This window comes from Micromys minutus, assembly GCF_963924665.1.
Source record: "Micromys minutus genome assembly, chromosome: 9".
Taxonomy (NCBI): Eukaryota; Metazoa; Chordata; class Mammalia; order Rodentia; family Muridae; genus Micromys; species Micromys minutus.
This window is the reverse complement of record NC_137978.1, coordinates 43,082,068-43,094,773: the sequence shown is the minus strand read 5'-3', so window position 1 is coordinate 43,094,773 and position 12,706 is coordinate 43,082,068. Positions and strand designations below refer to the sequence as shown.

Sequence of the window (12,706 nt, the reverse complement as noted above, 5' to 3'; positions counted from 1 at the left end):
AGTGGGATCTGTGGCTTCTGTTCTGCTCACCGGGACACTGTGAAAAGACCCAGTAGTACAGGGAACATCGCCATGCAAGTAGCGGAGGATAAAGGGCTGAGGGAGGAGAGGCTCCCACGAGCTCCCACTTTACTTCATGGGACTCCAAGGACCTTGCCTCTCATTTGTTATTCACAGGGGTCTTGCAGGTGGGTGTAATTATGGGCGCTCTGCAATCGAGAGCCTTGACTTGGGAAGGTTAACTAAATTGTCTGAAATTCACACCGTTTTCAGTTAATAGAAACGGAATTCAAATGTGACTCCATTTAATCCCGTTACACGGAACCACTTCTGAAACAGGGAAAGATCCCAGCGTGAGGCATCTCTGCACCCAGGTGAGGGAAACCCTGAGGTGGCCCGCTGGGCTACCAGAGGAGTCACTATAACACAAGTTGCCAATCTCAAACAGCCCACTGTCTCTCACCCTCATGCAATAATGAAGTCATTGCCACAGCTGTATTAGTACAAGAAATGCTATATTCATTCCCCCCCCCCCCACTCCTGCAGCCAATGTCCCTTCTGTCTCTTTGTATCTGTTCTGTGACGTTCTCATGTGTGGCCTTTATGTCTGGATTCTTTTGCCCAGAGTCATGTTTAAATCAGTGGTTTTCAACCTTCTTAGTGCTGAACCCCATCAATACAGCTAATTGAGTTGTGGTGACCCCAACCATAAATTTATCTTTATTGCTACTTCGTGACTGTAGTTTTGCTACTGTTATGAATCATATTATCTGATGTGCAGGATGTCTGATATGTGACCCTCTGCAAAAGGGCCATTCCACACCTATAGGGGTTGAAGATTACAGGTTGAGAACCACTGTTTTAAACCTTCATATGTGTTAAAGCATAAATCACTTCTTCCTTTTGGTTGCCAAATAATACTCCATTGTATAGACGTACCACATTTTCTATCTCCACCTGTTAGTTACTAATTGCCCGACACACAGAAGCATGCATTGTTTATGTCTACAGGGCAAACAAGTTCATTTGAATAAAGTGGAAAAGTCTGACTCCATAGTCTATTCAGACCCAAGAAAGAGAATTGAAGACTTACTAGAGAATTGAAGACTTACTAGAGAATTGAAGTTCAAAGCCTTTGCTGGTGTTTTCTGCATCTGTGATGAAGTCAAGCCACAGGCTGCTGGATGTGCTGTTCAAAGTCACCCCCAACATCTCAGAGCGACTGAAGACCCCCAGCAAACGGGCGGAGTTGTTACTGCCGTCATAGACCTGGATAGCAGAGACCCCAATATGATGACATCAGAGTTGCCTATTTCAAACAAGGTCTTCTCACCTATGTTTCCAGCGTGTAGCATCTTTAACAGCTGCTAGACTAGCAGGTAGCCATCAGATACATGTAAGGTAGCAAAAAGTAAAGCCAGCCCCTGAGCTAGCTGCCTCTTTCCCCTTGCTGTTAGCACTGTGCCCAGTGTGTTTCTAGTCTCTGGGAACCAGTTGCTACTCTAACCTTCCTGTGGCAATCTGCTTGTTGCCTTATTGCTCAGATGCTTCTGGCCCACTCATCATCAGCCTTGGGAGGCCAGGCTGGGGCTGCTTGATTCCCCCCAAGCCATCTGTTTCTGTAGACAGTTAGGCTGAAAGCACACGGCATGTGTGCATCACTAAATATAAACTCTAGTCCTTCCAGTAGATGACACAGACATTGTCCTGGTTGCCAGTGGCAGTGACCTGCCATGATCATTCTACTAGGCATGATCACTAGGGTGCAAGCTGGGTATAGTTAAAGATGACCACCATGCTATAGTGACCTGCCTTTCCCCAGGGCCAGCCTCTGCTCTTTCATGGCATAATAGGAGATCCAGCCAGGGCCTGCTGGGTTTGCCAATAGGGGAATAGTGCTGGCATCTGGCTTCCCTCATTCCCATCTGTCCCCTGAACTTCTGAGTACCAGCGAAGGCGGCAATCATCAGAATAATGAACTGGCTCCCCAGGTCTCGAGGTGGCTGCTCTTTTGTAGAGAGTTGTACAAATAACAACAGAAGTTGTGATTGAGTGAGAGACCCCTGGCGCTTCGGTAAATATCAAAGATGGGATCTATGGGTGGGAGATGGATGTTTGTGCACAGCACACAATGTGGTGCCAGCTGCCAGCAAATTGGAGCAATATTTCCACCCTTCCATCTCAGAAGCCAAGCCATCCTTCCCGATAACAACAGTGCTATGTAGTACAGAATTTTTCAGAGGCTCTTAGAACCCAGTCTCTTTCCTGACTATTCTAAAAAAATCCTGGGCTTCCATTCTGAGATGACACCACTTTAAACAGCTGAGACCACTGCTGGGTCCAAATTGTTATAAGAACATCATTTGAATGTGTGTGTGTGTGTGTGTGTGTGTGTGTGTGTGTGTGTGTGTGTGTGGTGTGTGTGTGTGTACATGTGTGCGAATGTACCTTACGGTGTGAGTTAGAGGCCAGAGACCAGTCTTGGTGTTAGTCTCACCTCCTGCCTTTATTAGAAACAGGATTTCCTGTTTGCTAGGCTCACTCTTGTTTGTGACTGCATACACCAAACTAGATGGCCCGTGAGCTTCCAGAATTCCCTGTGTCCACCTCCCATCTTGGGGGACTACAGATGTACACTACCACATCCAGCTTTTATACAGGTTCAAAGGATTCGAACTCAGATCTTCATGCTTGCACGGCAAACTCTTAACCCTCTGAAGGTCATTTTTAGCACCACAAAAACAGGTTTTTTTTTTAAACCCATGAAAACATCTGTGGGGATCAATGCAGCATGTTAAGAAACCAGATACCTGGTGCTTCTCAGTGGAGAACAGATCACTGAATGTAGGGTTGCTGTACCTGGGAATATCAAACCCAGTCACATTGTGCCTTTTGTATCCAATTTCCACCTAATAAGGAAAACCGAGGCTAGAAGCTCAGATAAAAAATACACGGGGCAGGTGGAAATCAGAATGAGGTTTCGGAAAATGCTACGGAACAAGCAGATGCGTCCCTCAACAAAGAATCTAGAGGAGAAAGGGGAAGAGAGACGGGAAAAGCTACAGGTTGACAAACAGCCGACAGCAAATCCAGCATGCAGATTTTATGTGGAGCCTGGCTCAAATAAACTGTAAATCCAAAAATATACGGCGACATTTACGAGCTAATTTGGAGATCTCAGCATTCCCTGGATGTATGGTGATATTAAGAAATTATTGTTAATTAATAAGTATAACGGGTATGGGGATTTTTTCCCTCCTTAATCTCAAAGCATAATTTGTTCTAAGCCATTAAGGACCAAAAGGTTATTTGTATCATTATGATAAAATATTCATTGCAGAAAGATGTATAAAACAGAAAAGCAAGAAGGAAACAGCTTTCGAACCTGTCGTGTGCCCATGGACATCATCCCAGGCTTGTGCGTTCTCCGTGTGCATGCATGTGTGCATGTGTGTGTGTGTGTGTGCATGTGCGCACCAAAAAGAGGATCCAAGAAGATGACTCTGAAGGCAATATGCTAAAAAGCTAGGCCTTAACCCTGAGAGCTGGGATTCAGCTGTGAGCTACCGTGCCAGGCTTCGAAACCTTGCTTGTAAAGAATCCTCTCACCAGCAGTTCGAAGCCCACCTCTGCACACGCGACTCTTCATCAGTCTTTATGCTCAGATTCGTTTGTGAACTTGCTCTTCAGCGGCTTTCATCTGTCATTCCTTTGCTCTCCCCACACCAATTTAGTACCGTGGTGCTGGTGGCATGTGCCTCTAACCCCAACTCTAGGGAGGCAAGCAGGACCCCCTGGTCTCCCTGGCTAACCAGTCTAAACGGGTAAGCTCCAGGATCAGTGAGAGATGGATGGACTGAGGAAGGCCCCTGATATTGGTCTCTGGTTCCCATACAGGAACATATGTCTGAGTTCATACACACGAACAAGATCAACCTATAAATGCGTACAGCAGTCAGTTCCTCCATTTGCTTCATACAGTGCATTTCATTTCAGGTCTTTAAACAGTTTTCCACAGCAGCTTTTGGATAGCTGAAGGGATGTCCAGCACAAAATTAACATTATCTACAACATCATTGCTTACTTAGCAGCTTTCGCTGAAGCAGGTAAGGGACTCTTAGCAAACACCACCAATAGGAAAGCCAGTGTTTTCCTACAATATTTTGGTCCTAAATCCATTCAGAATTTATTTTGTGTATCATGCAAGTCGCTACCTTTCTCCCTGGTCCATTCAACACAACCTGGGTAGAGGGTTGTTGACTTGCTTTTGTTTTTAAGACAGTCTCATCATGTAGTTTTGGCTAGCCTAGAACTTGTGCTGTGTACAGTGGGCTGGCCTTAAGCTCAGAGAGATCGACGTGCTGCTGCCTTCTAGGTGTCTGGATTAAAGGTGTGTATCAGCATTCCAGGCTTCAAAACCCTGTTTGCAAGACATCCCACCCATCGCCAGTATAAAGCCCATAAGTTCATCTCTATGGCACATATAATTCCAGGAGATGGATTTATTTGTGAATGTTCTCCTCTGTTGCATTTTCTGTGCGTCTGTACCCTGTCCACGATGCCTAGGGTGTTGTAACCTATCATCCTGTTACGTGTGCGGCAGAAATTCTCAGTTGTCTCCTTTAGAAAGGCTCCTTTTCATATTTATTCTCCTTGGTACACTGAAGAGCTTTCTAAATTAAAAAGAAAACAATACCCCTTCAAAGAAAAAATCTGTGTCATTCAGATTGTGTTATATGATGTAGGCTGATCTGAGAAAATTAGACCCCGATATAACATTCAATCTTCCAGCACATGGCCCCATCTTACCACATTGTCAGTGCATCGTAGAACGATTTTCTACTTATTCATGGGTGGCTTTATATTTTCCTCTGTTATTGAGAAATAAATCTTAAAAAATTATATATTTACATATCCAACAGGCTAGTAGACCCACTAAGTAAATCTTTAAAATACACGTGTGTATATTAATATACATATATTATACACATAATATGCATATACATATACATTTCCAGCAGGCTGCCATTTGAAGGGCCAGTATCAGTATATAGAGGAGGAGGTACAAACATCCTCCTGAGAAACCCAAGACAGTCTATGTGCATCTGGCTCACTTCCCTATGTGCAAAACTTTCTGCACCAACTAACACATGTGAGCAGAATTTCTGTGGACATTCCTGCATGTCTGCTAGCAGATATGAACTTCAGTTCCTCCAGCACAGGGGAGCTGGCTTCAGGGCAGTCCCTGTCTTCCATCAGGCCGGGCCTCACCAGACTGTTCTCCAAAGAGGGAGGCGGCCCAACCTCACACTAGCTTTGTACAGCAGTCTCCCTGGCTCTACATCATTGCGAACACCCAGCGTTCCCAGGCGCTAGGTTCTTTTCCAGTTTGATGGATGCGGAACAGCATCACATTTTCATTTAATTTTCCCAGTTCAGCACCCAGACTGAGCAGGGGTGATAGTGGATGTGCTCGCCAACGATTCTACCTCCTTCCTGTGACTTCTAGTTCATAGCCTCTGCTCATGGCATTTCCCCAATTTATTACAGTTCTGCCCTTTTGTTTTTATTTTAAATCAAGTTTTATGATTCTCTTGTAAAGATTATCCACGTGTTGCAGGACAAACCTCTAGACGGTTTCCAGTTTTTGCCTCAGTCACAAATGAGCATTTTATTTTCCTGATTACATGTTTTAATTGGTTACAGAAACACCAGCTGCTTTGTTGAAATTGTCTTACTGGTCCTGATAGCTTATTAGTTTGAATCGTTTGTGTCTTCTAAATAAACGAGACAATTTTCTACTCTCCTTTCTAATTTTTATGGCTTCCTTTGTTGTGTCTGGGTCTCACTGTAATGGCTTGGATCAGCAGCGTAATGCTGAGACCGGTTGGTAGTATCATGGTCTTGTCTCTCAGTTGCCTGGAAACCTGCAGGTAAACTGCCCGTTACACCTAACATTTATTGCGGTGTTTAGAAGGGCCTTCCCACTGTCCTGTTGAGAAGGTTCAAGTCCCTGTTTGTGCTTTTAGAATATTTTAAGACTATTCTGACTGGGGACTGACTTTCATTTAAGAATGTTTTGGGATTTATTAAGAGAATCCTCCCTCTCTTCTTTCCTCCCTCCCTCCTTTCCCTCCCCCCCTTCTTTTTCTAACCTATTCCTAGGATTTTAAACCGAAGCACAAGAAAGTCTCAATGTTTGCAGATTTTAGACCCAGACAATGGCAGTCTCATGCAGGGAATCTAAACAATACCATCGGGTTATTTTCTACTGGGCTGACGGGCTTCACAGTCTGGCACCCTGCTTGCTTTGTTATCTTTGCATTGCTATGCTGGCTGGATTCAATCTGATGTTGTCTAGGGGGTTTCAGATCAATGATCATAAATAAGACATGGCCTAATAGGGCCATGCCTGGGCTTTTGTTCTTTAATTTTTAGCTTTTACACTATAAATTGACAAGCTATATCCATGTGCAATATGGAGCGAAGTTATGGTTTATAAATAAAAGGTAAAAAATAAAATGAAGCTAATCAACATATCCATCACCTCAACTACTGCTCTCCTTCTGTGTCTGCCTCTCTCTCTCTCTCTCTCTGTTGTCTTCTTTAAACCTCTTTTGTTTCCTTTTCTTTCCTTTGAGACATAGTCTTACTATGTAGACTAGGCTGTCACCTCTTGAATGCTGGGATAAAAGGTGTGCGCCACCACACCCAGCTCTACCTTCTACTTTCTTTCCTTTCCTCTTTCCTTTCCTTCCTACCCTCTTTCTTTCAGACTGAGATTCTCACTGTGCCAGAGTTCACCAACTTGGCTAGCGTCTCCCCGGTCACTGCACATCACTGCACACACGCACCAGTGTGACAGAGTCTGGCTTTTACGTGGGCCCTGGGGATCTGAACTCAGGTCCTCATGCTTTTGTGTCAGGCACTTTCCCAAATGAGCAGTCTCTCCAGCACTGCTGATCCTTCCTTATTATGTGATTGTGAAATATGCAATGTGTTACATGGATTCTACCCATCCCTTTGTGGGATAGATTCCCAAAGCCTAATCCTCTCTCCAAGTAGAGCTCTGCACCACGTGACCCTCCTTCCCACTGCCCCTCCCCTCTGCAGCACCTGTGCTTTCTCCTTTCCCATTATATCTCGAGCTCCGTCTTTACTTTTCTTTTTTTCTGGAGCATCTTGATTACTGTAGGGATTCGGCCTGTACACCAGGCCTGGCCTGGAGCTTAGGGAAGAAAATATAAGGAGCTTCAAATTGTTAAAAATAGTTTATGGTTTATTTGGGTTTTTCCTTCCTTCCTTCCTTTCTTTTTCTCCTCCTCCCCTTCCTTCACTTCCTCCTCTTCTTCCTCCTCCTCCTCTTCCTCCTCCATAGTATTTTGCAGTGTTTCTCTCTGTAGACCAGGCTGGCCCAAACTAGCTATGTAGACCAGGCTGGCCTCAAACTCACAGAGATCTGCCTGTCTCTGCCTCCCGAGGCATGCACCACCACCCAACAGTTTTTACTTTCCAATATTCGTACTTTAAAGAATATTCTGATGTGTGGCCATGCATGTGTATTTTAGTGTGGGTATGTGCATGTGAGTGCAGTGCCAGCAAGGGCCAGCAGGGGTGTTGGATGTTTTGGGGCTGAAGGTATAAGCAGTTATGAGCTGTAAGTCATGTGTGCTTGGAGCTCAGCTTCAGTCCTCTGGAAGATCAGCAGGGACTCTTGGCTGCCGAGCCATCCCCTCAGCCCTACACATTAGCATTTGCTAATCTACCAAACACCTGTTTCCATTTCTTTTGCTTTCTGATTTCTTGGCTCACAGCTGTTCCTATTTCCTTATCACCATAATCCAGACCACATCTATATTTATATCTCTTACCCTCTTGTATTATATACCCCTACTTCCTTTTCTGATCAGTCCTGCCAGGTTAATCTTATTAGTCACTTTTAAAAAGAAGAGTTGATTTTGCTGATAATGCTATTGCCAGTAGTTTTTTTTTTCCCTAGTGATTTTTTAATTCTATTTTATCGATTGATTGGATTGATCAATTGTATTGATTGATTGATTAGATTGGATTGCTTCATTGCTTGATTGAGATGGAATCACTGGCTAGCTGAGGCTGTTCTTGAATTCATGACATTCTTCCTGCTCAGTTCCCAGGAACTGGGGTTATAAACTTGAACCACCATGCCCAGTTCTTGCTCTTCTTTAGAAACCATCTTTTTTTGGACTGGATATGTCACCTGACATCCCAGCATATGGGAGGGTGAGACAAAAGAATGTAGAGTTTGGGGGCTACACCTGGAGATGCTCCAAAACAAGAAAGTAAATCTCCCTTTCTTTGTCTCTCTTTGTGTTGATTCTGTCATGTTATTCAAGCCACTAAGCCCTTATTTACCTTCCAAGTGGATGATATGCCAGATACTCACAGAAGTATATTAATTTTTTTCATGGAAACTCCTGCAGTGACTTTAATATGTACATACATACATACATACATACATACATACATACATATATACACACACACACATTTCTAGTAGTCATATTATTTGGCACATCAAATTTTATTGTAGATTGAGTGAAAATTTTATTAATACAAAAGAATCCTCTTCGTCATTTCCCTTTGAGACATGGAGATGTTCTCAAGAGCGTCTTGTAATGAGCTGATTTCATTTTTTCAGTGTTACCACCCCCCTTCATTGTCTTCATTCGGTGTTTTAATTGGATGATCATGTTTTTCATCTCCATGCAATCTTTCCTCATCTGAGAAAACTCTGTTTTCATTATTGCCTATTTTGTGCCATAAATACAATATTCTCTCAACTCCTGTGAAGAATACCAATTAGGAGCTTTTAGAGTATGTTACTGTTCTTTGTGGCAAACTGAGGGGCAATTAGCTCTGATCCCTCAGACAGGTCCCCTTCACATCTGCTGAATATTCACACATATTTGGTTAATTTCCTGTTGGCACATCACTGCAGAATGGAAGTGGGAGAACATAAAACACCCCCTAGGTGTTAAGGGGGACACAGGAGCTGAGCCAAAGAGGCCCCAGCACACAGAAGCACGTCCAGTGGTGGAGTGTTGGGGATGTTCGCATCCCCTTCTCTACTGAGCCTGAAAACTCTTAATCATCTTTCTCTGGAGTGTCAACGAAAGCCAGAGAACGGCAAGATGTCATACAAGGATAGAATTGGGGCTCTGTTCTCACTCAAACCTAGTACTCATGCTGAAGACTGAGGAAGACTGAGATCTTGTCCCCAGCGATGGCTTTATCCTCCTCAGTGCATGGATGTTCCTTTAGTTTTTTTTAAAAATGTGTGTGTGTGTGTGTGTGTGTGTGTGTGTGTGTGGTAAGTGTGTGGGTGCATATGGGTGTGCATGTGTGTGCAGGCCTTGGGTATCATTCCTTAAGAGCCATACGCCTTGCTTTCTGTATTTCTCTTTGGTTCATGGAGCTCACTGATGGCTCCCATCAGGCCCAGGACCCTTTTGCCTCCACTCCACCTGTGCTAGTTTAGCAAGCCCGTGCCTCTGTGCTTGGCTTTTTGCATGGGTGCTTGTATGGAAGCATGTGAAACACTGTGCCATCTCTCCAGCCCTCCCCTGCTATCTGTGACACTTAATTCACAAGTTGGGAGTCACCAGGGAATAACCTTTGCCAGGTCACAGAGAAGATGTCTCAGTGAAGCCAGGAAACCCTCTTCAGATGCAGTACCATTCTCCTGGGCTTCCAGCCTGCAGAACTGAGGACCAGATAAGCCTATACATTTAATCAATTAAAATACTATTTTAAGTTGTATTTGAAAGACGCCCTCGCCAGATTTTCAGGGCTGAGACCACCTCTCTTCACTTGCCTTTAGCTAGTCTCATGGGAACTTGTGTAGGTCTGTAATTATGCTAGGCCTGTAATTATGCTTATGTGTTTCCTTTGTTATCTTGAGCTGGGAGTTGTCTTTCTGCCCCAGCTTACTTTAAGGACCTTCCTATTTCATTTATATCAGGGTGGCAGGAAGGTCAACTTCAGGGACCATATCAAAAAGAGTGAGGTGGCAATAGAAAGCAAAGCAGGATGGGTGGTGGTCTAATCCAAACTTCAGAGAAATTTTAACTTTTAGGGTAATAACTAGGTCAGAAGTTATATATGCAGGAGAAAATGCCAGGTCAGAAATATAAGCTCACAGGTTTGGAAGATCAGTTAAGTGTGTAAAATACTATCTTGGGAAACACATAAAGCGTGGAGAAAGTGACAGATTCCAATGTTTGTTCAGGGTTGCATCAGTCAATGTTGCAGGCACAGGAAAGGAGTATATGAGCAGTGTGGAAGGTGAGACAGCTGCACCAAGGCAAGGGGCAGAGATTGCTGAGGGCAACTCCTTGATGTCCCAAGTTTTTTCTGAGAGGTTAAAGAGTCCTGGGGGTGGGGGGAAGAGCTAGGACAGGAAAGGACAAACAATGTTGTCCCAATCCTCTTGCCTTCCTGTTTCCAGAAGCTTGCTCTAGAGCAGTGGTTCTCAACCATCTCGATGCTTTGACCCTTTAATACAGTTCCTTATGTTGTGCTGACTCAAAATCATAAAATTATCGATGTTGCTGTTTCATAACTGTACTTTTGCTATAAATTGTAAATTATCTGATATATAAGATATCTGATATGTGACCCCCCCAGGTACAGAACTGCTGCTGTAGAGGGTTTAATAATTTCAGGTGTGTGTGTTGTTTATTGAGAATTAAAAGCCACCAACATGCCTCAATGTCTACTAGGTTATTGTCACATACACACACACACACACACACACACACAGAGAGAGAGAGAGAGAGAGAGAGAGAGAGAGAGAATAGGCTCCAGGGATGGGTCAGTGTACCAACTGTCCATAAACATGACAGTCATTTAATGGCTCCTCTTTCTACTTCCCAGAGCAATGGCCTTTGGCTGTTCTGAATGTTCCTCATGTTGGTATTTCTCTGGCTGCTGAGAATGAAATCGTATTAGGATAAGCTAGTAAAGTTCCTTGGCTTAGGAAGAAACTGACTAAATCTGGGTGATGCTTTCCATATAATCCTTTTTATTATTGCAATTCTTTAGTACATCCTCCAAGTTCAAATGTTTATTACCCACACGCCAATACCCTACACATTATCAGCGACAGACACTTAAGCACACACAAAGAAATCCAAGACAGATGTCTCTCAGGCTCTTAATAACTCCCTCTATCATTTGAGCCTTGCCATTTCTTACCCTAATGAGCTCGCTGTTTCAGCCTATTGACACACAGAGGCCATTGTCACAGTGATGCTACCGTATGCTTGAAGCATATTTAAACATGTGTGCACAAAGCACACTGACGTGGTGCAGATGCAAGTGAAACCAATGTACCAGGCCAGACATAGATTCACAGACATGTGGAAATGTACATAAGAAGTGTGTGCACATATGCATCATGTACTCACACATATACCTACCCACCCCAAACATGTATACACATGTACTATGCACACATCTATACCCTTATATACACTACACCTCCCAAACATGTACACACATAATATACACAAATGTACTCACAATACACTATACAAATAAGTACATGTACATATATATGCCATGTGCATGCATACACGTCCTGTGAGCTCTTAATTGTTCAGATTTAAGGTCATGATCCACAAAACAACTTATTTATTTACTCCTTCAATTGACTTCATCGCTTTTTAAAAAATGTGTATGTATATGTATAGTACACGTTAAATACAGTTTTGTGTGTGTGTGTGTATGTGTGTGTGTGTGTGTGTGTGAGTGCGTGCTCGAGCGAGCATGGGGCATAGTATATCTGTAAGTATATGTTTTCTGTGTCTGTGTATGTGGGCATGTGCTTGTGTATTGAATGTGTGGGGTGGGGTTGATGCAGATGTCTTCCACTGTAGCTGTTCCACTTATTGTTTGGAAGCAGGGTCTCTCACTGAACCTGGAGCTTCCTGATTAGCTAGATTGGTTGGCCAGAACACAGCTGTGCCCCAGAATGGTGGGTTTTCACACTGGTGGGAGGATCCAAATTCCTTATACTTACACAGCAGGCACTTAGCTGACTGAGCCATCATCTCCCCATCATTTGATCAGTCCACTCATACATCTGCAAGGGCAGACGGTTCCTAAGAAGGCACTAACACTACACACTCCCTCCCCTTTGGTCTTCATTGTCTCCCTGGTGAGAATACCCATCAGGACTCAGGGGTGGGGAGGGGGGAGTTTGGGCCACTCATACAGGGATAGATGGGCAAGTGATCACCCTTTGCACATGGTTACCTACACACTGTAAGAAATCAATTGCCATTACCTTGAGGAGGTCTCCTTCAGCGAGTTCAAATGCCTTGGCTTTAAGCTGGATCCCCTTCCCTGGCTGGGTCTGGATGGAGTAGATGCATTCGTGATTGTTATTGTAGTTCACAGGAAAGTTGGGGGACAGCAAAGTGCCCTGAGTGCCCGTGACCGAGTTCCCACACTCCGCTGGAATGACAATTATAATAGCCAAAGATTAACCCACGCACACAGAAAGCCACTTGAAGCTCTGCATAACCTCACAGGGACGGCGAGGTTGTCTGCCTGCCCACACTCTCCAGGACAGCCTACCAAATTTTACCAGCACTAGCCTGCCTATAGTTCTGTCTCCTTTCTTCATCTTTCTTTGCTTGCCTCTTCTCTGTAGAAATAACAC

At 43.9% G+C, this 12,706-nt stretch overlaps 1 protein-coding gene across 1 annotated transcript in view; it reads right to left on the bottom strand.

Annotated features, from left to right (window-relative positions):
- The window catches only part of CSMD2 (CUB and Sushi multiple domains 2), a gene marked incomplete at both ends in the record, with an annotated part of 547,554 nt that overhangs the window by 140,264 nt on the left and 394,584 nt on the right, over positions 1 to 12,706 (bottom strand). The window contains 2 exons of the mRNA XM_080921920.1: positions 1,113 to 1,269; positions 12,329 to 12,498. Coding sequence (XP_080778046.1) covers positions 1,113 to 1,269; positions 12,329 to 12,498 — 327 coding nt within the window. The remainder of the gene's footprint in view (positions 1 to 1,112; positions 1,270 to 12,328; positions 12,499 to 12,706) is intronic.